Consider the following 25,394-nt stretch of genomic DNA (forward strand, 5'->3'; position numbering starts at 1 on the left):
TTATTTCCAGCTGCAGTTTTCCTGCCATGACGTAGCAAAGTGTTTGCTATGAAAAAGCTCAATTAGTTTAGTTCAATTTCTATCAGAGCCCTTTAACTAGATTAGGCCACTTAACTATTTAGAAACATTAAGATGGTTTTAAGTGTAAATATCTCCATGTCAGACAAGCTGACCGTATGTTGGTCTCTTCTGCCATCTAGTGGACAAAAACATACTCACTGCTGCATCAAAGCATCACAAAGGCAAAATAATAATAATAATAATAATAATAATAATTCAGAATAGATTTTTTTTTAATTATTTTTACAAATAACTTATCTGTTACAAAGACAGTTTTCCCAGCTAAAATCAAAAAAACACTTTAGATATCCAAATTATTTTTTTTCCATTTAATAAAACATGAATAAACTGCCTCTTCACACCAAGGTGCAGATAAAGCTGAAAACAGTTTTTTTTTTCGGGTTGGAAAAAGGAAAAAGTATGGCGTAAGTGCTTAAGAGACAATAATTCATCTTCTACTTTTAAATGGGTTTAAACAATACTAAAATTTTGGTTTTAAAAATGGCACTCAGATGTGACAAAGTAGATTATCAGTACAAATTCAATAGTTCCAAAGGCACTGATGCAAGGCGACATTTCACAAATGTGGAAAAAACTAAACAAAGTAACTACTCCACAGTTAAGGTAACTTAAATCAAAATAAGTAAACTTTAGAAACACCCTCATCAATAAAAGCTTAGGAGGATGAAATGAGCCAAATAAAAAATAAGAGTATACAGAGTGGACAGTCATGTTGTGCTTACATTTTGCTAAAAACATTAGTTTCTTTTGCCTTGTCTGCTTCCAAGATGTTGAAACAATTCTGACCTGTTGTATATAAGGCACGGGTCCCATATGAATATTTCTACATCATAGGAACACTTTAAACAGAAACATATTCACTTTGATCTTTGGTACCTCACAAAAACCCAATTCAGGTGCACAGCAACATGGAAACGTTTAACCAATCAGCTGTTCCAGGAGCACTTTGACATCAATCAGCAGTAACATCCTGATAGTACTGGAAAATGAGTGTCTCTTTGCACTGAGGTGTAGTTGTCCCCAAACATTAAACCTACATTCCAGTTGTCAGATAAGATGGCAGTGTGTAATTTTGCTTTTTGACCCCTTCCCTCCCCCGACAGTCCAGACATATTTGGTGTCCTGGGGAAAAAAAAATCACAAAAAAAGACTCCTCCATTGCCTTCCTTTGCTGCATCTGCAGATCGTACACAGGACACTCAGCAATTACACAAGTGATGAATGGACCGAGCAGATGTAGCTTCATGATGACTACAAGGGTTTTTACTGCGCTACTCCTCTCCTTCTGCAAGGCTTCAACTCTCACAGAAATCAAGTAAAAAGCTTAAAAGGGAGCATGGTGCTTATTTGTTTGAAAGAGGGAAACAAAACAAGACAAAAAAGTTAATAAAGTCGATAAAGCTATACTTACAGGAAATACAAGTGATTCATAGTGTGAGGAAGAAGACTTTTAAGGCACATTCTAAAATTATGTACAGTAAAAAGCTCAAGGGGAGTTTCTGCCTCTGTGTACTGTACACAAAGCATGCAACGTAGTTTCTTTTTTTTCATTAACTCATGATTGAAGAGACAGAAAAGGGATTCTGGGACAAGAGGCCCGTTTGAGTGGCAGTGACACTGCCGGTTCCTCTTTGACATCCTCTAGAAACTGCAAACAAATTTTAAAGTCCACGATTAGTCTGTTAGTTTTCCCTTCAGATGGAGAGCAGTGGCTGAACACAGTTCCCAATCCCCCGGTCAAGCCACCACAGAGGAAGAAAAACTAAATTCAATCAGCAAAAGGCACAGTGGCACCTGTGTTGTGTGTGTAGGTGTGTGTGTGTGTAGGTGTGTGTATGTGTGCCGTCACACTGCAGGGCCACGCTCGTAATACTGTAAGTTGGAGCAGCGAGGTATCCCCAGGGTTAAAGTGTCACCCGTCGAGCAGAAAAGGGGGAGGTGACCCCACGCGATCCGAGTCTCTAAGGTGAGGTATCATCCGACTCTGCCAGCCTTTATGAAAAAACACAAGCTGTAAACACTATCCAGTCAAGCCTTCAGTGGACAGCATTCTACAAACCTTAGAGAGGAGAAAAGGGGGAAAAAAATCAAGGAAAACAGGCCGCATGATGCACGATGACTACGCCCTGTCCCAGTTTTCATACAACTAGGGGAACAAAGAAACAGAAAGGGCCCTTTTCTATTCTTGTCTGGTAGAAGACAGGTGAGCAGAGGAGGCGGTGGCGCGTGGCAGCCTTGTTGGCTCAGAAGTGCCGCGGGAACTCGCACTGTTCACAACGGTTGAGGGCGGGATGGTTGAGGAAGGTGCAGGCGGTGCAGCTCCACTGCGTCCCCTCGTCCTCCTCCTGGTCTGTGATGGGCTTCACAATCTTACTGCCCGAGTCTGTGAAGAGGAGGAGGAGGAGGAGAAGAATGTCAGTACATAGGAGAAGATGTGCAACCCGCCAAGTTTATCCATGAAGTGATGAAAACATGGACATCAAAATGATTTACATATGTGGCTATGGTGAAGGGAACACTTCTCTATCAGTGTGTATACGTGCACTGCAGTAATCTGAATATTGCCCACTTGGCAGAAATCTAATGTAAACACAAAACCTGGAGTCAGTTTTAAAAAGAACTTGGATAACACAGCTACATGTATGCTCAAAAATGTTTCTAAAAGCTCTTTGAGTCAAGGCACGAACATGGAATTGAGTCTAGACTCGGAAAGTATCATTTCAGTGAAAAGCAGTGTTGATGCAGTCTCTTAACATCTACTGTGATGTCAGAGCTGTGGGGAGGTTGGGGGTTCCTAACCTGGGGGTCGCAAGATAAATCTGAGCGGTTGTGGGATGATTAACATGATAGAAAATGAGAAAAAAACAACAACATATTTTTGCTATACAAATGTTAATTTTTACGCTGTGCTTTTTCTATTGTGAAATACTCGATTACTAGACTAGACTCAAGGGTCCCAAGCCCAAAAACACTGTTAGGTGCTTCTGGATGGTGAATCCTAAAATGCTACTATGCATTTTAGTTCATAAAACACTGCAAAGCAATCACTTTGCTTAAGTTTGGTAGAACACTTATAAGGTTTTATCAATTTTCCAAATTAAGATAAGAATCATGAGATAAAAAATAATCCTGAATACCATTGGATGAGTGGATTTCCAGATAAGCTAAGATCTTAAAGTAGTTGAAAGACCTGCTACATTAAGACACGGAGGGGTTTGAATATCAAATCAAGGCTAGAATAAGCTTGTGGACCTTGTTAAAGACAAGATGATATGGTTGATGATAAAGGCAGGAAGAATGAAAGAAGAAAAGAAGGACAGAGATACCAACCAAGTGGGAGAGGAGGGGAAGGACCAGAGGAGGGCTCCACCATGAGCTCAGAGGTCACATTATATCTACATCCTCTCCTGTCTGGCCCAGCTTTGATGAAGCCGAGCAGAGAGCGAGGGATGGGTGAATGGATGAGAGGTAGGAGGATGGATGGATGAAAAAATATTACAGAGCAGGTGGGGGGGAAGGAGAAAAGTGCAGAAATGAAGAAATCAGTAGTCAGTCATAAACAGGGTTAAACCAATACCATGGGCTGATTTGAAAAAACAGAAGCAGGAAAATCTAAAATTGTATTTATTAATTTGCTATTCAATACCACTGATTAGGCGTGTTAGCTCATGGTGTATTTAACAGCTGTGAGCTTGATTTATTTACATTTCAGTGGAAAGTTTTATAGTCTCACGATGCTCTGAATACTATTTCACCACCCTGATAAAAGTGAAATATTTGGTGGAAAACAGTGAGTACTTGTCGTTTTTGAGATAAATTTGATAAAATGTAAAGATATTCATTATAGTCAAAAACACTGTTTTTGACGATATTCATTATAGTCAAAAACACTGTTTTTGATTTTGGTATTGGCTTTCAATAACCCATATTGGTACAACCCTCATGAAAAACATCAATGGATAGGGAAAGGCTCCCACAGTGAAGTTAGTACTATCAACCTTTTAGGGGCCATACTGGGGGGCCATACTGGTGGTTTTCCAGTGTATTTTAGTAAACACAGTCTACAGTTGATTATCTAAACATGCACCACCACTGACACAGTCCTTTAAGTCAGTAACTAAAGTCATGAAAACACGACAAGGCAAAATGCAATAAATGAATGGATGAAAAGTGGATATTACTAATTACAACTGAATCCTGACCATATGCCTGACTTGACCTTTGCACATAAGGATAAAATGGAAGAAACCCTTGGAAGAGGCAATTAAAGAGATATCCCCTCCCCTCCCCTCCTCGGAAGGCTGTGGTTGCAAAAATAGCATTCTCTAAGAAGTCCAATAAAATAAATCTAAATAATGTGTCCAGTGAAATGAGGAATGTCCACACATGACCATGCAAACTTTTCTAAACTTACCAATAGATAAAGTACCTTTGGGTTTGGGTGGGACAGGACCAAGGAATCCAATGTTATCATAAAAATTATGGATTGCACTGGGATTAAAGTGTGGTCCTGTAAACAGAAGGAAAAAGTGGATGGAAAGAGTGGAACAAAAGGTGTACTTTCCATTTAATAGTGGATTTACATTTCTCACAGTACTATGGAGTCAACACCTGGAGTAAGCACATATATACACTCCAACTTTACACAAAACCCATCAATAGATACATTACAAGCATGACAGTAATGCAAATGTGTCTTTTACTAAAAGAGATAAGGCTTCCTCCTAAACACAGCTTGGTGTGCCTCCCCTGGCCTTGGATTAAATACCACTACAGCGTTCTCTCCATAGACACCACTAGACTCACTATAACTATAAAAATATAAATCATTAGAAAAAAAATCTAAATTATACAAGGTAACATCATAACTGGTCAGTTTATGTCTGACGTTATTCAACATCTGGGGTTAAATCCCAGGTATCACCAGGGCAATGCCTTTAGTGAGTGAGAGGTACTGTTCATTCATGAGAGCCAAACTCTCGCCTTCCTTCACCTGTGTAAACCAGTTGGTCAGTGGCTCGGTCTCTGATAGCAGTGAAGTGCTGCCAGGGGGCCAATAAATCTCTTGTTACCAACCAGAGACAGGATGCAATTCAGGAAGAACTGGTAGTTAACAGTACAATGGCAGCAACTTGACCGCGTGTGCCGAGAGGATGTGAGCACGCCTGACCGACGTGCCACAGCTGCAGACCCCGGATCAAATCTGACCTCCCTCAATGACTTACTGTTAACTTTCTTCTTATACAACACAGACATGTACATAAGCTGAATGCCAGTTCAAGATACCCAAATACCTGAAAGTATTGAATACTATATATCAGAGAGAGGGTGACACACACACACACACACACACACACACACACACACACACACACACACACACACACACACACACACACACACACACACACACACACACACACACACACACACACACACACACACACACACACACACACACACAGAATCATACCTCTTGTTTGAAGGAGATCAATTTCTTTGGTGAGGCAGTCAATGTCGATCTGCAGTAACCTGTTTTTGCATCGCAACTGCTTCATTTCCTCAATCTGAAAGAGAACGAGACAGGAAGTATCAGCCGGTTCGTTATCAGACACAGGCAGCTCTAAGGCACAAATGGTTGGACATCCTGCTTCTAAGGCAGTGGAGCAGATCTGTGACCGTGTCAGGAGAGCTGCTACACTCTCCAGAGCTGGCTCGCCTCAGTAAACAACAGAACCAAGGAGCTACTGAGCTCAGCAACACCAGTCAATTAACCTTCCGCAGCCACTTCCCCCTCTGTTGACTCAAACTGTAATAGCTGACAAAAACAGCTGACTCAACAAAAAGCTGAGAGCGGCACTTCATCTGAACCAGAGAGGTTTCAACAAACTCACAGCTGCAATTCTAACATAAACATAAAGCTGTGCAGAAAATAAATATGAAAAGATGTTCACTTTGTTTTCTTTTGAACTCTACCTATCACAGTGAACAGAAAAGAAAATGCTAAAACAGTGATAGTATCACTTTTTCTCTGAAGTAGCTGCAGAACTTGCTGCAGAGCTCCAGAATGAACTGCTAAGTCAATCTGACATAAATTGTGTGCTCTGTCAGTCTGAAAATATGGAACAATATCAGCCAAATCATAAACAGACCCCGTAATCAACATAGTTTCAGGGTGTAGGAGCACTGATGTGCCATGAGCTGGAACCAAGAATGGCAATGTGACCCAGATAATTTTGTTTTGTCTGTTCAGCTTTTTATCTGTCAGTAATAACCAGAAAAACATTTGTTTGCAGTTATGAAGACCATCACTGATGACTCTTTATCACATACATTTCTGAGTTAACTGCTAATAAAATCATATTTAACTTGGTTTTTAAATTGATTGATCTGCCAGTGAAAGATGTTGGTTAGAGTTCCTTGACATTTTCCCTTCCAAACATCCCAACTTTTTTACATTCTGGCTGGTTTTAGCTGGGAAATATGACTATGATCTACAATTATTTCACACTGTAGCTGATGATTACTGTTCTCAACAATAAAAATCCTAATTTGTAAAATTATAATTGGGCTGCAGGGGGCATCCAGGGGTCTAGTGTTTAAGCCTCTTACTTAGGGCTGTCACAATAATTACGTTATTGACTTATTATACGATATATATATATATATATATATATATATTTGTATGTGTAATGTAATTATTGCCTGTCATGATATCGACTTATCGTATATGGATGACTTGACGTCAATAATTTTTGCAGACCTCGATATTGCCCATTGTGTTTACATGCATGTTTGTTTGTTTTTTTACATAAGAATATCACCAACATTTAGCCAACATGATGCCAGAATAAACAATAAGCAGGGTTTTTTCCTACCATTACTATATTGCCTGTTAAGGAATGACTCTATAGCCTACCCCTGAAACAAATGTCTAATATTTATTTAAGCGCAATTTTTGTTAACAGAGTCTGAGAGTCCATTTTGTTCACATTCCAATACTAATATCTGAATATTCTTAAGACTTTTAAGTTAATTAAAAGGGTGTACATGCATTATTATGCTTATCATTAAATCAGTGGCATCAAATGGTCTTAAAATGACAATTATATCGTGTATCGCGATTATTTCTGGGACAATGTATCATCCAACAAAAGTAGTTATTGTGACAGGCCTATACTATATAACCGCAACGTCCCTGGTTCGATTCAGTCTGGGGACCTTTGTAGCATTATAGACCCCCCTATGTCTCCTCACATTTCCTGTCAGTATTTCAACTGTCACTATCAAATTAAAACAAAATGCCAAAAAATAATAAGTTCACAATGAACAGATTTATATCTTTAAAATCACTGAATTAAGCTTACAGAAGGAATTTGGGAGGCCGAATTGGATCTCTCCAGCCGTCTCCTGGTCAGGTCGTTCTCCATCTCGTTGACCTCCTCTTTTAGCTTCTCCAGCTTCTTCTTCTTCAGCTCCAGCTCATGCCACAGCCTCTCCATGCGGGCCTTCTGATGGACCAACAACGCTGGAGAACACACACAGACAGTACTGTCAGCAACTGTCTCCTCTGTGCTATATCCATTCTTTCTAATAAACTTCACTGAAAAATGTTTCATTTGTTTCAATTTAGAATGACCCCTAATCAAAGGAGGGAAAGAAATTTAAAAAATATTATATTGAGAAACTCCCTGTAACTAAAAACTGTAGATCAAAACAGGGAACACAACAAAAACTGCTGATAACAATCCCTTCAAGGAAAATTGCTGTGGATATACAGTACTGACACATTTTCAGATCCACCATAGGCTGATCTCTGCATACACCAGTCAAAGCGGTTTTGATCATAATTCCATGTGCATAAAAACAACTTTGTGTAAGGAGAGACAGGGGAACTACGTCAGATTCCACACCGTTGTCTATCTGTGTAAAGGTTTAATACCACGTGTTTAAAAACAATATGATCTCTGTTATTTATACATTTAATAGTATTGAAAGTACAGAAGCTATAAAAAATAAAAACATCTACAATCAGTTTTTCAACCCAAGGCTGCACAGATGAAACAACGGGGAAGAAAATCAATATGTGCTCAGTTTGTTAATAGTGTTAATGTCGATTTGTTAATAAAAAATATACTTTTTAAATCCTATTTTGTGTGCCTAGGACTTTTTTTTCTTTTTGCCTTGGTATCAAAAGAGGTCTTGAGTATCGTTTTTTTTAATACTAGTATTGTATCGCAGTTTAAAATTCTGGTATCGTCTCATCAGCTATTGTGGTAACATGAAGAGATCAGACTTAGACTGCTGCAGTGTTTAATACAGAACCTTAACTGTGCACATGATCTGCTCAAGTCTCTACAGCATGTTTCCCATAATTCATTCTGTTGACAGGTTGAAACACCTCCTACATTGACATTCAAACAATTCCTTCTCCTGCTACACACAAACACATGGCACTTCACAACTTATGGGAAGATGGTCTACTGGTGAGTGTGTCTGTCCTGTGACAAAAAGACCATACAATTGTTCTCCTGTCCGCAAGCTAAACTGCTACCTGCTTGCTTAATACGAGTCACACAGTGTGAGAGCATGAGCTATATATTTAAAATGTCAATGTAAATATGGTGTTTTCTAACAGCTCAACACTGTATATAAACAGAACATGAAAAAGCCAAATGAAGGTGACTATTTTGTATGTGCTGGCACGAATACATACATGTGGTGTTGTGTATTTGTTGTGCTACACTGGTAACATAGTTTGCACTTACAACTTGGTTTGGTAATGTATTGCTGTGCTTTACAGTGATTTTAGTTCAGCTATAATGAAGGCAAATGGGCCTTAATTTTTAATCACTACGGTTAATAGTCTGTGTTTGGCTCTTAGATTCACCCCATTATTTTATTTATTATGTGATAATGAGCAACTGCATTCCTACAGACTACTTAAAACACCATCCAGATTTATCATTTCACGTGAAATACTGTTTAAAGCTAATCTTCCTTCTTGGCAAACCCATCCCACTATTTTTTTTTTTCATTTCAAGTAAGCTGTACAATGGATGGCCGACAGTTCTCTTCTTTAAGCAGACATCAACATGAACCCGACTTACAACTTATTACACAAACCAGTGCCACTGTCAAACTAGAAAAAACTGGTAGCTCTTCTGAAAACATTGTCTAATTTCTCCTAAACTATCCCCCAAATTAAGTTGAGGTGACAAATAGGCCATGCAGTTACAGAATAACACTTAATTTTCTATCTGCAACGGCTAGTTTTAATTGTTGTTTTTGAGATTTGGGAATTTGGAGAGGCAACAAGTCACATTACTATTCAAAGGTTCACTGAATGATCTGGTGCACATCTGACTAAATGAAATCTGTTTCCAAAACCTTCATCATTTAGTCAAAAATTAGCTGGCTTTTCTGGCTGTGTGAGGTTACTAATCCACTAAACAAACAACAAACACATATATGCGTTCAAAAAACCCAGTGTCCAGCAGGAATGCTTGTCTTCACTTGCCAATCAGAACCGGGTCTTCAACAAAATTATGTAATTACAGTAATGTTATTCTATTGCCAAACAGTAAGAGCTATAGTTCTTGTGTGAATGCTGACTGGTGATGGTTAACACATTAATGTTTAATTAACAGTTAGGTGGTGACAGGTGTCGTTATCAGGTAATGTGACTCAGTTGGTGTCAATATGCATTTTTCCAAGCCAAAGCAGATAAAGTAGGAGGAAACTGGGCTGATGAGGGTCAGCAGCAGAGGTAGCATGCCCGGTGTGATGCCCCTCCTGGTGGTAGTCACCGCAGTGCAGGAGCCACAGCCGGTGACTCACACATAACTTTCACATACAGTGAAAAGCCCAAAAAAGGAAACAGCGGCGTTCTCTGACACGTTTGACTCACTACAGAATCCGCCAGTCTCAGGGGTCGTCGGAGCAAACGCAGCATTTAGTGTGGAGGACTCACACTACCGTCATCACACCACGGCCCTCACTGAGCGAGTCACCTTTGCTTTTATCTGCCTCATGGAGACGGACATGCAGAGCAGTGGTTCTACACTGACTGAACATTAGTGACAGCAAGTACACAGTTTGGCTCAAGAAGTACATAACGGTCAACGTAAAAGAAACAGACTTTTAAAATCACACAGTGTACATTATAATAAAATTACTAAAAGCATTTAGACCTACTGCTGGTCTGGCCTCATCACTGTGCACTCTTTAGCCACTTGACATTTGCTAAACAAACCAATAAACGGTGAAGCAAACAGCTCTAACAAGACATCAGAGGCCTACTTGATGAAGGATTCACAGTGTAAACAATTTCTGGCATTTTTGTCAGTTTGGTCCAAGCTGTGGGCGTTAACTCCTTATCTAAAGTATGTATTTGCAAACTTAAAAATGTTCAAGAAATTGGCAGACACCTCTTTGCAATGCTAGCTTTAATGTCAAGTAAAAACTGAATCAAAAGAGGAAATGAACATTGTATAAAAAGAAAAAAAATCAGGGCATAAAGACTGGAATTATGATCAAAGTGATGATAGGTATCAGGCATTGCTCACCTTGTGTGTACGCTGCATCATCAGAGCCCATGCTGAGTCTGCGAGGCTCACTCGGCCTCTCCCTGTGTGGCGACAGCGGGTCTGAGAGATGGAGGGGGTCTGGCTCCACGAAGTGGTGGTCTGAGGGTAGGCTGAGGAGGTTGTTGGGCTCAAAAGTAGGTGACACCACTCCAGGGGACACAGCTGGGGGCTTATTGGGGGACACCGTGATTTTAAAAGTGTATTTGGTGTTGGGCTGAGTCACCACCACACGTGGGGAAGAAGCTGTGCCTCCCCCTCCCACAGAGGCACGGGACTTAGGAGGATGGTGGTGGATGTAGGCGGGGCCCATGCTCACTTGGCCCCCCATGTTCCTGGCCCCCGAGGGCCCCTGTAAGGGAGGGTTGGCTGAGATGTAGACTGTGGGAGGGTTCCTACCCCCACTGTCGTCGCTGGAGGCATTGGCAGAAATGTAAAACTTAGGTTGGGAGCGGGAGCCGGCTGTGGCCACGACGGCCTCCTCAGAGGGAGTGGTAGCAGCAGTAGGCGGGCTGGCAGAGATGTAAACAGTGGGCTGGCTGCGGCTCAGACCTGGGCCTCCGATAGAGAGAGGGGTGGTTGGGACAGTAGCCACCCCAGTTGAAGAGGAGGAAGAGGAAGGGCAGGAGGAGGAGGTGGAGGAGGACCGGGGCCCACTGCTTGTCCGCAGTACGGCTGTTGTGGTTGTGGAGTTGCTCCTCTGAGGAGATTCAAGTTTGATCTCTATCTGATTCTTCCGTGGGCCAGTAGAGATGTTCTGGATGTTGTACTGGCTGATGGCAGACAGGGAGGTGGGCATGACAGAGGAGGAGGAAGAGGAAGAAGAGCACGGGGAGACACCAGAGGAAGAGGCCTGGCTTCCAGTGGGAAGAATGGAGGGCGCCTGGGGATTTGTGGGGGAGCTAATTGGCATGTAGACGTGAGAGGTCTGGTGGCCCTGGGTCTGGTGCTGTGAGGTATGTGAAGAGGAGGCATGCTGAGGGCCGGACCAGGAACCAGACAGGGAGGATGGGTGTGAGATCTGGTAGATCTGCTGCTGGGGCTGGGAAGTGGGGCTGTACTGGGCCCTGCCTCCCTGCTGCTGGTTCTGCCGAGTCGTACCGGACTGGCTAACATAGGGCCTGATGTAGATAGAGTTACCCTGTGGACTGCTGAGGCCCGACTGTGGCCCACCGTGTATGTGCAAAGAAGTGGGGGTGTTGCGGCCTGTTTGGATATTGGGGGCTAGCGTCACGGTAATGGGGTTGAAGCGTGGCGTCTGCTGGACACCCATAGTCGTTCCTTTGACACCCAAAGGGTAGAGTCCAAGGTGCTGTGGAGGCTGTGGTTTGCGTGTGGGCTCCATCACACCAAATACATTGAGGCTGGAGGGCACCTGCACTGGGGCTGACTGGGGCTCCTGCTGAAAGAAGTCACTGTTGGGGGCCTGGCCTGTCTGGAGGGGCCCGTCACTCAGGCTGTGGGCCAGTGTCCGGCTGCCGTTCATTCTCAGGCCGTCCCGAACCGGGGCCACATGCACATTCTGAGACTGCAGGCCCAGGTTCAGCTGGGTCATGTGATTACGGAGCCTGGTAAAGCTGGGGTCGTCAGAAAAGCTGAGGTTTCCTTCTTCACTGTACAGATAGACCGGACTGACCTGGGACAAGTATTCACAGCAGGCGTCTAAATTGTTGTTGTTCTGAAGAGAAGAGAGAGGGAGGAAATAAACTTTGTATGCAATATCAATGTTTCAGATGAGAGTCCTAAATTTGAATTCTTCTTAAGTCCTAGATTTTTGACAGATGTCCAGATCTAACAATTAAAAAATCTGATAATATATGTCAATTAATTTTCTTTTTTTTTTTTTTACATAAACACATAACAGTAACAGCTATTTTCCATGTGACCAAGATATGTACAAAGCGGGATATTTTACAGCTGGAAAATGACCTATTAACCTATTGACCTGGATACACTGTTTAAATTACCGCAAACATATCTTACATTATATAACACAGACCAAAATGCGCTGGTACCGATTTATCAGTCGGGCTTTACTTTGCAGAGCTCCTCTTTTCTGGTGTCCGAGGTTCGAACTTGCTCACCTGCAGAACACACTGGGAGACAACACCCTCTGGGACTTCAGGGAACTTCTGGCGCAGGTCATGCAAAACCTGAATGTCAATCTGGTGGCTTCCCTGGGCCATTCGTATGTTGCCAGGTCAGGACTGCTTGTTCTGTTCAGCGCACTGGGGCGTCAGTGGTGGCAGCAAATCGCCTTCATCTTGAACATCTTCTGAATTGAAACAAAGGAGAGAAAAAAAGAAAACAATTGATGTGGAAACAAATTTCTCTCCATATGATTTATGAAAAAAAAATAAATAAATAAAGATACACACATAATCCAATCTTTATCCAATACATACTTAGAAGGGAGTAATCAGATAGTCATATGAGCTGGAGAAGTCTGTGTTTTGTTAACATTCAATGAAAAAGTAAGCATGTCCAAGTGGCAGGGAAGGAGCCAATGTGGTCTACTGCAACTCCACTGTACAAGACATCCGTCAGACATTTGAGGTTGTCATTTTCATTTTGCCTCGGAGCTTTCAAAACAAAACTGCAGAGATCCTCAATGAGAATAGACGGCATTCATTTCAGAAGCCCTTCTCCCCACAAAGCCCCTTAATAACGGAGTAGCAGAAGGAGGAAAGCACCTCTGACTGACTACTGAGAAAAGCAGCCTTTCCAACTGACCTTAACATCAACATTCACTTATTAAGGACAGAAGGTGAGCGAACAGTAGTCTGGTCTAGAGGCAAATCTCCAAATAAAGATCTGTTAAGTTCCTACATAAGGCAGCTCTGCAGAACAGTTGATTCCAGAGAATCACTGCTTTATTTCTGACACTGCAGCACAAAGAGGGTTAGGGTCACCGAGTGAGTGATTCAAGTGATTCATTCTTGGACTGCAATCTAGATATATGACATTATCTAGATTGAACGAGGGACTACACAGTCTATTATCTAGACTGATATTATATGCCTAACACACACACACACACACACACCCAACATTACTGTTTTGAAAAGAGGATAGCTATAAGGATTTAGAGAATTAGATTGTTTATCCAGTACCTTCAGTGTTTGTTTATAGAGTTTATGGAGTGGTTGCATTGTTGTGTTGCCTGCCTGAGACCAAGTTGTGACACAATACGAGAGATGGGAGAGTATCACAGAGTGCATAAACAAAATTACTGCATCTGTACTCATTAAATTTCAAATACATGAGCTAGGTTATGTTTGACAATCCCTGAATTTTTTTAAAATCTCACCACCTTTCGTAGTTTACAATGCATGCTATACTCTTAATTAAAAGTAACCTATTTTTGAAAACTTTATTTAACCAGGATATGTTTGTGCCCTAATGGGACAGTTACAAGAATAATTGTTTTTACTTTAACATAGGGGTGGGCGGTATACTGGTTTCGTCACCCCGTTCTGCCATGACATGGATTTTGCAATACTGTCATTACCGTGATAAATGTTTCAGCATATTAAAACTAATGTGCTTTACCTGTGGTTACGATAACATGCAGGTAGAGGGCTACGCACGTACTCATAGAACTGGAGTTACGTCCAGTAACTACTATTTTCCTCGCTAACGCAGACTCTGGTAACACGAAGATGTGGAAGGTAATGTTACGAGCAAAGCAAAGCCAACCTCTTGTCTAACTCTGAGAATTAATCACATTACATTTAGTAATTCACCTACATTATGGGGCAGGCTAATCCTCCCAAAACACATGTAGGCCTGCCTTTACTGGAGCCGATAAACACATCTGTTTTTTTCTATCATTTTTTCTTTCTTAAGATATGTTCCTTTACATTACCAATAAAGTGAAGAGGTAGAATCATGTTTTGAGTGAAGTATCCCTATTTTTTTTGTAATACCGTGATATAAATTTTAGGTCATATCGCCGACCCCTACTTTAATGTCACACAAAAAGGGTTACTTGAGTGACTAAAGTACTTTTGCTCTGTCTAGCTTCCCATCTGGTCAGCCCACATTCCCTCCAAGCCCTTTTATCCGCTCGAGTGCCCCTCTGGTCAGGCATCTTATTTCAACTCCTTTCAGACCGGAAGAAGGACTTAGGAAACCCAGTGCTGACCGGTGGTGTGAATGGTTTAACACTGATTTTCCAACCTGGGTTTAATGCGAGACAATTATCACACTGCTCATCTCTGGTCAAAAAAGAGTAGTCAAATAATCATTCTGTCAATCATCAGAAAATCAATGGACTTACAAGCGATCCTGCTAAAAGTTGCAATATAGTCACTGAACTGCTAAACCAAGTTATGTGTAAGCTAGCTGACAAGCCATTATTTATCTTAGTTTTAACAGATGTCTGTTCAACTGCAAATCATTAAAACCTTCCTTACTGGGATGTTCTGTTACTGGCTGCTCCAACATGCAACACCTACAACCCTCTGCTTCAGGAAGCATTACGTTTGTTGATTGATAATCCAAAGAGCTATGCTGAGAGGTGCTTCTTACATTCAGTCTACCCACCTTGAAATTGATTAGATGGATAAAATAATGGAAACACCTCCCTGTATACCTCGCAATACAGTTCAACACAGCACCACAACATACAGCCTCCGAAATGACAATAAATTTGAAAAAATGCCTCTCCAAGAGCTTCAACAAAAACTGAACATTCTAACTTTCATGAAGGTAGAATTTATTGCAGGGCTGTTGTATTAGACTGCATTAGTTTTACCCAGGTGTACCTAATAAACTTAATGTATGTTTCAAGGGTTGGCTGGCAAGAAAAATGAGTGGCTGGTAGGCTGTTTCCTATCTTCATTCTATGCATAAACTATACTCATACCTGGGAGCTGGCCAAGGCAACCACAGTATTTCACTACTAGCCACCGTGCAAATTCACTAGAGCAGTCCAGGCTTTGCTCAAGAAACTTGACTTACAGTTGTGTCTCATTCACTCCTTGGGCCCAGGTTTTAAAAAGCTAGTCCAGGGATTTGATCTGGCACACCCTCAGGTACAAGCTCACTTCCCCAACCATTACCCCGCTATGTTAAGGGTCTAGAAAACACAGACAAACCTGGCGTGGAATAGAACAGTCATGAGAACTTGAAAGTGTAAGTGCATGACAGCCATGTCTTGTGTTATTCCACACTTTTCTTCTAACCGCACTCTTTCGAAACATCTTCCTGTGGGAGGTTCAGATATGCCGTTCAAAACATTATGACACATGAAGCACACCCTGTTCTGCTCTATGCCGATCAATGCAGTGTAATGTAGAGTAAAGGAACAAGAGACAAGTCTCTTGACAGCCATCTCAATACATCAGAGAAAGTGAATTTTGAGAACTTAAATAACCCAGAACAAAATTTACAGACACTTGAACACATTTATTTAATGATGAAGAAAAGTCAAGAGTGAGCTTTAAATCACACTGGCCTCATTTCTGCCAAGAAGACAAAGTATTTATTTGAGAAGCTGTGCTTCTGTCTTATCTAAGCTATGAGGATGTGTAATGTCATAACTGAAAAGTCGTAAATCGGCTTTGCAAAACATCCTGATATAGCTGATAACAGAAGGAGGAGCTATTTGGCTACTGTTAATATTAGTGTGCCAGCTGCAAGGAGGGGCCTAAACTCAGAGAGATGCATTTTACATTCTTTGCTACCAATGTAGATACAATCACATTTTAGTATAAAGACAAAACTTTCTGTATGTCACAAAAGCTTAGCATTTTTGAAAGTTTCTCCAACAATTTATTTCTGAAAGTCTCTTCTATCCTATCAAGCTCAGTGTGAAAGAGAGAACTCATCAACATCTAGATAATAAAACTTTCAAACTGTCCATTAGACAAGGCTCTAAAACGAACCATCAGTCAATGCTTTTTTTGTCTTTTGCAATACAAGGAAATGGAAAGTTTTGCAATTATGCCATCAGACTGTGGAATTCATTTTGTGTGTGTCAAAAAAGAAGCACAAAACGCAGCATGGAGAGCCTCTAAATGCAAACCAGAGGAGAACAGTTTGCCATATCTCAGATTACATGTTTAGAGCAAATCTTACTGCCCCTAGTACAGCATTTTCAATCTACTCCAGCAGATTAAGCAAATAAAGTCTACAGAAAATGAAGCCTATCCAAGTATCCAACTTCACACACCACTTTTGGAGCCTAATGCATTATCAGTTTACATCTACTTGTTTAATTTACAGGCCAAGAGGAACCATCACTGCACAGAGCCAGAGAACAACAGTCCACCACTCAGGCTCCACTCAGGAGGCTGGGCAGCTCAACCATTGTGGGAAAGGAAATTCACTACTTGGCGGCTAACCCAGTTACAGGTCAACAGTGTGGTTAGATTGTTTCCTGGCTTCAAAAACAAAAAAGGTCCACACCTCTTCACTGTACGTAATTATAAGCCTGCAGCCGGCTGATGTGTAGGAGTGGCTTCAAGGGGGGCAGCTTAGTCCTTGCTCTCCCTGGAGGCGCTGGTGGAACAGGGCCTGAGGCAGCGCTGTACTGCCAGCAGAGATAGAGACAAAGCTTCTATTGCTGAGGCTGTTATTCACCGTGCCAAAGCATTGACCCACAGCCCCTCACTCATTTCTGGAGGTAGCAGGCCTGCCATGCTACTTCAATGGGCTCATTCACTCTGCCAGAATGAATTCACCTAAAAACGGCCAAATCAGTTAAATAAATAAAATAAAATGCGGATAAATAATCAACAGGAGCCTTTGACAGAAATATCAGCCCAGCACCTGACGCTGTGGCCGCTGCAGTAGCCCACACAAACAAGTTGGTGTAAACAAAGAGGCTACACATTACTGAGGAAAAAAAACAACAAAATGTCAGGCCATTCTCTCTTCAGCATGCAAAGACTAGATGCTCTGATCATGTTTGAGACAGCGCTGATCTCGTCAAACCAGATCTTCCAACGTTTCTGCGGAAATGGTAGTTCAAATGTGAAAAATATTTAATACAGTGGACACAGTAAGGATCCCATCTGAACTTCAATCAGAAACATCCTCTGCAGCTTTAACCCTTATGCCTTGCTAACATACTCATGGCAACTTTTTTTTTAAGTTGAAGAACAAGACTTAAATTAAAAATACATATTTTCCTCTTACCTGTAGTGCTATCAGATATCGGCCGTAGAGACGTCTGTCTTTTGGGAATATAATGGGACTATATGGTACTCGGCTTGTGCTGCTCAAAGCGCCAGAAAAGTACATTTGAAAAACTCAACAGCAATGTCTCTTTCCAGAAACCATGACCCGGTTACTCAAGATAATCCACAGATTTGTTGTGAGCAGTTTCATGTAGGAATTATTTTCTTTCTACCGATAGTTCCTACATGAAACTGCGCACAACAAGGCAGACATCTGTACGGCAGATATCTCCAAAACTCGGCAACTCACACCAAAACAATCTAGATGGATAAATTGCAGTACAGGTAAGAGGAAAAATATGCATTTTTAATTTTGGGGTGAACTGTTCCTTTAAGGAGCAGTCCAGCGGCACTGCATGGAATGGAACTGCTGTGTCTTGGTCCAACAAAATTTAAACAAATAAAAGGACTAATTGGCAGTAGACGCTGTTGAGGGCTGCTGGCAGGCACCCCAGTCTTCCAAAGAAGTAACGAACATGCTTGTGTGTGTGTGTCTAGTGCACACACTGACACATACATGCATGCATATTCACAAGAAGAATGCTGTAATGCAGAGCGGCATACAAACCCCGGTAAATGCTGAAAGTACTTAAAGGACCCATATCCAATCACATGCATGAGTTGTGATCTTGAGAAATATTTTCACAACAGGAAACACAGCTAATATCTCCTCTTAAGAGAGAGGAATGTTGCACCTGAGTGACACATTTGCAAAACAGCTGTTAATAAGTCAGTTCGAAATATCAGAATCAGAAATACTTTATTGATCCCAGAGGGGAAACTCTTTACTAAATATCAAATGGCTGTTCACGTCTAAGAATGCAAAGAATGCACTTGTAAACCAAGCTGATTACATATTGATCAATTAGATTTGTTGGACTACATAATGCTGGAAAATAAACTATTTTGCTAGGCTGGTTTCAGCTGTGCAGCTTGCAGCATGGTGTCCCTCAGATTGCAGCCCTGATGGAAACAAGCAAACAGCTGTCCCACAGAGGATCTACACTATACTTTCTCTCATGCCATTCCTTCTTCATTTTTCTGGGAACGACTCATCGTTCTTAAAGAATGCAACTCGATTCATATATTTTTTTACATTTCATTCTTATTCAATGACGCTGAAGAACCACAGGCCATACACCTTGCCTCCCACAGAGCGTAGGAACACACAGGTTTGCATGGAAACTTTACCAAGGAGAGTAGTCTTAACAAAGAGCTTTTCAAGGCATCACAAAAGCTGTGACACACTGAATCAAAGTGATTTCCCACCATATTAATGTCTCAAGTCTGACTAAAATAAACATTAAGATAAACTGCATTTGTGTCATCAATGGAAACTTGAAACAGTTTTGCATCTTCAACAAGATTGTTTTAAAACATCCTGGAACTTCATCTTGAAAGGTCAAGCTGAGAGCGTAAATCTTCAATCTTATTACCAGTTTAAATGCTCAGAATGAAATATTCACCACATTACTGAGATAAATTAGTTTTAGACAATATTTTCCTTAATCAATTTTAATTAATCATAGTAATGACAACATTAGTAGACAACACATTTACTCCAAGTATGTTAAGACATGAGTCCCATACATGAGGCAGTTCTTTTGTTCCAGGCAATGTCTCCAGAACAGAAACAAACCACACTTGTGCAGAACCCAAATTGCACTCAACTGTGCCATTAAGCCTGGGCCTCACAGTGCACACAGAGCTGGGATCAACTCTGCAAGACAGCGTGCTCGGTTTTTAGTTGCCCACTTTTGAAAACAGGGGTATGAGAGTGTGTGTGCAAGCGTGTGTATGTGCGTGGTGGTGGGGGAGTGTGTATGCAGGAAATCAAAAATTCTTCAGCACCGCAGCCTGCAGCTCGTGGTTTATTGGAAGCAGGCAAGGGCACCAGCTCCCCAGGTCGACCAACCCCTCCCAAGGCACTGTGGGAAATTGGAAGGTCTTAAAAACATGGAGGAGCGCCTCTCTCCTGGGCTCTCTGTGCAGTCAATGGACTGCCAGTCCACCTTTTTGTTTTCTCTTGTAAACACTAAATAATGGTTAAAAAAGATGCCTGCCGGTTGAGTCTGTCTGCCGTGTAAGGAAGGAGGAGGAAAGGGGGGTATTCAGCAGTACGTAGGTGAAGTTGCTGGGCGCTGGCTGCAGCTTGCTTTTCTGTTCGTGAATGTGTGTTTGGGCTCAGACACTAGTTGACTCCGACCTCCCTCCTACTTTTTGTCCTCCCCTTCTTCTCCCACCTCTTCAACACAACATTTCTGTGAGCAACAAAATGCTGAGCTCGTCCAGCTGCTTTAAGTACAAATGTGTGTGTTCCATCATAGAGCCTGGCAACTGATTTCACCTGCAGTCACCTCGACCACGTAAAATGTTCTCAGGCCCGATCAAAGGTACAACTGGGGCAGACTGAGAAGGGAAGTGATCTGTGAATGACGCGCCCTTCCATCCTGAATCACACACATCTATTTAGGATTTGGCACTTTTTAAGCTTATTTATCCAGGGTAAGCCAACTGAACATGCCCAACTCTATGTCTATAGCACATCTGCCAGTGGTTTATAATAAACTATTTGCTGCCAAAAACGATGCCTGAAACAATTGTTGACATTTTACAAAAATATGCAATTCCACCTTTTTCATTAGTACTTTGTTAACAGAATCAAAGATTTATTTAACACTTGCTCCCTTGCCTATACAAAGACTAATTCCGAATTCTTTTCATTGTGGTCTTCTTTTTGGTGGCCTAACACCTGCTACAAGTTGCCACATGTGAATAGAGGTAATTTCAAATGATTGACAGGCAAGGCAAATGTAGCACGTGGAGTTCTCATTGTAATCAAACACACTCTGGTTTCCATTCTGTTTCTCACCAAAACATAGTGTATGTATCGTATGCAATCTTCCAAAGATGTTGAATACATTTCCTACTTCATAAAACATTTGCAAAAGATGTTTTGTTTTCTGTTCAGTGTTTTGAAACATTATTTAGCTTGCAGTCTTTTTTTTTATTGCCGCATTACCACTACCAACTTTTGCTATGCATCACTGCATAGTAACCATCTCATTATAAACACAAAGCAAGATTTTCATCAACATTCATTCTGATTTGTATTTCAAACGTGTTGTTATATTCCTAAAATAAGTTATTTCACTTTGAAATAATTTAAGTGATTTGGAAACAACAGATTATTACTAGGGCTGAAACGACTAAAAATCATCAATTCAAAATATTGAAAAGCAAAGCATCGAAGCTTTGTTTAATCCATATAACTACATCCAGCCCAGTGGGTTTTGCACGGATGATTATTACGGTCACACAATGTGCTTACGCTGTGTGTGATCAGAGACGGTTCAGAGCGTCTTTGGTGTGATTTGACAGCGCAGATAACTATTATTAGGAAGAGCGAGAAAATAGCGAGGGGCACAGAGAATGACCGGCCAGAGAAAGCAACAGAAAGTGTCCACGAAAACTCTGTACAGTGTGTCTGTTGTAAAACTGAACTAGCCGACCACAACAGCACGATGTCTATGCTTCAGCATCTCAGCAGAAAGCATAACGTTACAGTCTGTACAGAATGTAGGCTACGTTAATTATGGCTATATGTAACGGCTAGTTAGCAACATAAATCAATGTGGTGGCTAGTTGTGATGTTCCTAAGTTAGCTAGGTTTTGTTCAAGATATTAACCACAGAAAAAATGCTGCAGTCAATTTATGAAAGCCTGAGCTTCATTCATGTTATTCATTATAATGATAGTCACAGTTCCTGTCCACTCGTTTCTGCCTCCTACAGATGCCACAAAGAAGACAGTAAAGGCTTACGTTATGCCCGAGCTGTAGTTAGGTTAAAACTTGTAGTCCTGAAACTTAAGTATATAAACCTTTTTTAAAGCAAAAGGTGTTTGTTTTTGCATTTCAGAACATGTTTTCTTTAAAACCCAGACTGTAATACGGCACTTAAATGCACTAAATGGGTTTAGTTTTGACAGATATTATTGTATGCAATTTAAGCAATAATAATGTAGATCTTCCTAAAAAAGAAACCAATTAGTTGTTAATTTTAAGAGACCTGTCTTATTTTCTCTTTTGCATATTTACTATTGCTCTTTAATAAAGTAAAAGAATTTCTTATCCGATTACTCGGTGAAATAATCGGTAGAATACTCGATTATTAAAATAATCGATGGCTGTAGCCCTAATTATTATGCACATTTCAAAATCGTAAATGACCGCTTTAATCAGCTTCAGAGCAATTTTTTTGTTTTAATATCACAGTCACAGTCTTCGGAGCTGTATACTTGCTGACTTGCTAACACTGGAGAGAGCATATGAAAAAGAGGTTAGTCTAGCCACCCCCTCTTCCTTCTTATTGTGGAGATATGACATACTACTATGAACCATCTTCCAACTCCATGTCCACATGTGAAAACAGATGACAAGAAGGTCAACTATGCATAACCAAATAAATAAGCTTATCTTCACAGAGCTGTGTCTTCTTTGTGGTATGAAAGAGATGCAGAGTTAAAGTATACAGTTAAATAAACCCACCCACTGCTTTAAAAATGCAAATCAACAACAAGACGCGTCTGGTCTACATTAGCGGAGTTACTGACTGAACATTAAAATTAACATTGTACACCATGAAAGTGATTCCAAAGCATCTCTGCCAGGCTGATCTTAAATAAAACATTGCTGAGCGTTAGCGGGTGGTTTGTACTGGTTAAGGCAAGGAGGCAGGGCTGCATGTCAGTGGATATGATTTGATAATGATAAGCTCTACTACTTGGCTAAATATTTGAATCATAAATAATCATCTCATAATTCTAATAATAAAATTTTATACTGCATTTTTCTGAAGTATTACACTAAATCACAGTGGACATAATTAGGAGCATTCACTCCCTTTACTGTGACACACCGACATTTTCACTAGTGCAGCTTTTAGAAGTCATATTTTAAGTTGAACGAAGAGCATCAATGTATAATCAGTGTGTAAAAGTGTAAAAGACATTTATGACTAATTAGACTAATGTTTAAAACACATATACACATATTTACATCTCATACAAAAATTATAATTTACATTAAAATTATATCAACTTATTACCTAATTCTAGTTTAGTCTAGCATCAGCATTACAGCCAGAAAACAGTTTCATATTGACGTGAAACACCATGAGTTTTGTCCATGTATCTTTCCTATAACCAACAAGTGACATCTTAAGTTCAATGCGGCTGAAAGACACTAAAACACTGACTATAATACACAGTGTTTTTTGGTTAACAGAGCACTCTGCATTCCTTCAGAATTGAAAAAGGTACCAAAGTGGTTGCCTGGGTCCAGACCAATGAATCCGCCCACTCCACCGAGCTGACTGAGTTCTGGTCTGGAATCATCCGGATCAGAATCAGAAAGACTTTATTGATCCCCGAGGGGGAAACTCTTTTGTTACAGCAGCTCACTATCACGTCAGTGCACACAGGGACAGATCATGACATGAAACAGCGGTTTCTCGGCTGAAAAAGCAGGCGATCCAATGAGGGCTGCGGGGGGGGACTAATGATTAACCAATCAGCGCCATGGATGAGACTAACGCCGTTGTCAAGCTGTTGTCAAGCACCGGAACCAAGGAGGAGTAATAAGAACAATGGCGAACGCTAGAGACAAGACAGACGCTGCTATCGAGGCTTTTCTAAAATCGATTAAAAGTAACTAGTCTGTTTATACTTCGCTCCACTCCACTCTTAAACCCCGGCGAAACCAATATGTTTGCATGGCTACGCATCAGTGTCGACTTTAAATGACGTTAGATTCAGGTGGATACGTTGGTCTCTAGTGAAAATCAAATCCCCCTTTCCCACGGAAATTTGTTAAAAGTGGAAGCAGACTGAAGATGGAAATGGAGTGTAACGAGTTGACAATTCTGTCTGATATCAGGCAACCAAAGTGGTACCAGTGAAGCCACAAAGCTGAGTGACAGCCAATAGTAAACGGATACCCTATTTAGAAAGTAAATCTATAGCAGAAAAAAATAACTGTTCATGCCAGTTTCATGCCAACTGTTTCTATGCATTCACCAAGAGGATTTCTTTGAGGGCTTCCTGAAATCTGCTGCAGATTGGGCTCAAAGGACACATTCTCCCCAAACTAGTTTGTTTGCTAATACAAACCATCGCTATAATAACTGGCTCATTCTTTGGAAAAGAAAATGGTTTCAGAAGAGGAGACAGAGGGTTGATAAAAAGAATAAAGAACCAATCTGGGTACAGGCCACATGGGAAAAACTGCAAAAGGACAACAAAGCATCCTTACAAATTTCTGTCAAACAAAACCATCACAAAAACATGACAACCACAAAGTCCTTTAAAGTTGGACCCAGCTCCAAACATGCCCAAAGTGGGCGGTATACCGGTTTTGTCACCGTCACCAGTGTCACGTTCTTCCACAACATGGATTTTGTAATACTGTCATTAAAACGAATGTGCTTTACTGTGGCTGCGATAAAAATGCAGGTAGAGGGCTATGCACGTACTCATAGAACTGGAGTTACATCTAGTAACTACTATTTTCCTCACTAACGCAGACTCTGGTGTTGTGCACATGAAGATGTGGAAGCTAACATTACAAGCAAAGCATGCAAATTTCTCTGTTGTTGGCTGCAAAAACCAACACAAAAGTCTTCATCTAACGTTACTCCAACCATCTGAGGAAGTGAAGACCCAGAAATGTCCAGAGTAGTAGGTTGCACGCGGGAAACTGTTTTTTCACGTTGCTTTTTGTGGAACTTCATACTACAGCGCTTTGTTGTTACACGAAAGCCCCTTCTGCTCTCTCCAGTGTTATGTCCCAACTGGTACACGTGCATGTGTTGTGTTCACCTAACAGCAGACTACATTTCTTTTTTGGTAGGTGGCTGTGATGTAGTGCTCACTTATACAATCATATTCGCCGCAGTAGGTATGAGATGCGACTTGGAAAGTAATATGTTTGCGAATGTGGGAAGAATCTGGTGACAGAGGCAGACCACAGCTGCTGCTGTATGTAAATGTACTTGATAGACATGCCCCGCGGTACACTGACTATTGTACTTATATAATATACTTTGGGTTTTCTGCCAAATAAATGCCGTTGAGATGCCTAATCCTACCCCTTGTCTAACTCTGAGAATGATTCACATTACATTTACTAATTAACTTATATTATGGGGCAGGCTACTCAAAACACATGTAGACCTATACCTCATTTTCATTCCTATTTGGAGCCAATAAACATCTTTCTTATATGTTCTTCCCTTACATTGCCAATAGAGTGAAGAGGTAGACTCATGTTTTGAGTGGAGTATCTCTTTTAGTTTTGTAATACCGTGATATAATACAGTCACCGTAAAAAAATTAAAATAAAAAAAAAGAACAATTGTACAATCTCACAAAACTGTTTTCAAACTCAAGTGTAGAAAACAGTGCTGTTACTATAAAGCAAATGTAATAAACTATTGTGCACTATGCAATTTTTATCAAGACATAATCAGGATTTACATTC

At 40.8% G+C, this 25,394-nt stretch overlaps 1 protein-coding gene across 5 annotated transcripts in view; it reads right to left on the bottom strand.

The window, feature by feature from the left end:
- Positions 1–275: 275 nt before the first annotated feature.
- Positions 276–25,394, bottom strand: part of tab2 (TGF-beta activated kinase 1 (MAP3K7) binding protein 2) — a 48,395-nt gene continuing 23,276 nt past the window's right edge. The window contains exons 2-8 of one of the 5 annotated variants that reach the window (XM_044169892.1): positions 12,752–12,942; positions 10,650–12,345; positions 7,449–7,609; positions 5,555–5,648; positions 4,496–4,591; positions 3,412–3,501; positions 276–2,464 (exon numbers count right to left, since the gene is read on the bottom strand). In XM_044169892.1, the coding sequence (XP_044025827.1) occupies positions 2,325–2,464; positions 3,412–3,501; positions 4,496–4,591; positions 5,555–5,648; positions 7,449–7,609; positions 10,650–12,345; positions 12,752–12,853 (2,379 nt within the window). In that variant the 5' untranslated portion in view covers positions 12,854–12,942 and the 3' untranslated portion in view covers positions 276–2,324. Of the gene's footprint in view, positions 3,502–4,495; positions 4,592–5,554; positions 5,649–7,448; positions 7,610–10,649; positions 12,346–12,751; positions 12,943–25,394 lie in introns of all 5 variants that reach the window. The other 4 variants (XM_044169889.1, XM_044169890.1, XM_044169887.1 and 1 more) reach the window with 4 other exon arrangements.

The sequence above is a fragment of the Siniperca chuatsi genome, linkage group LG16 (genome assembly GCF_020085105.1).
Source record: "Siniperca chuatsi isolate FFG_IHB_CAS linkage group LG16, ASM2008510v1, whole genome shotgun sequence".
NCBI lineage: Eukaryota > Metazoa > Chordata > Actinopteri > Centrarchiformes > Sinipercidae > Siniperca > Siniperca chuatsi.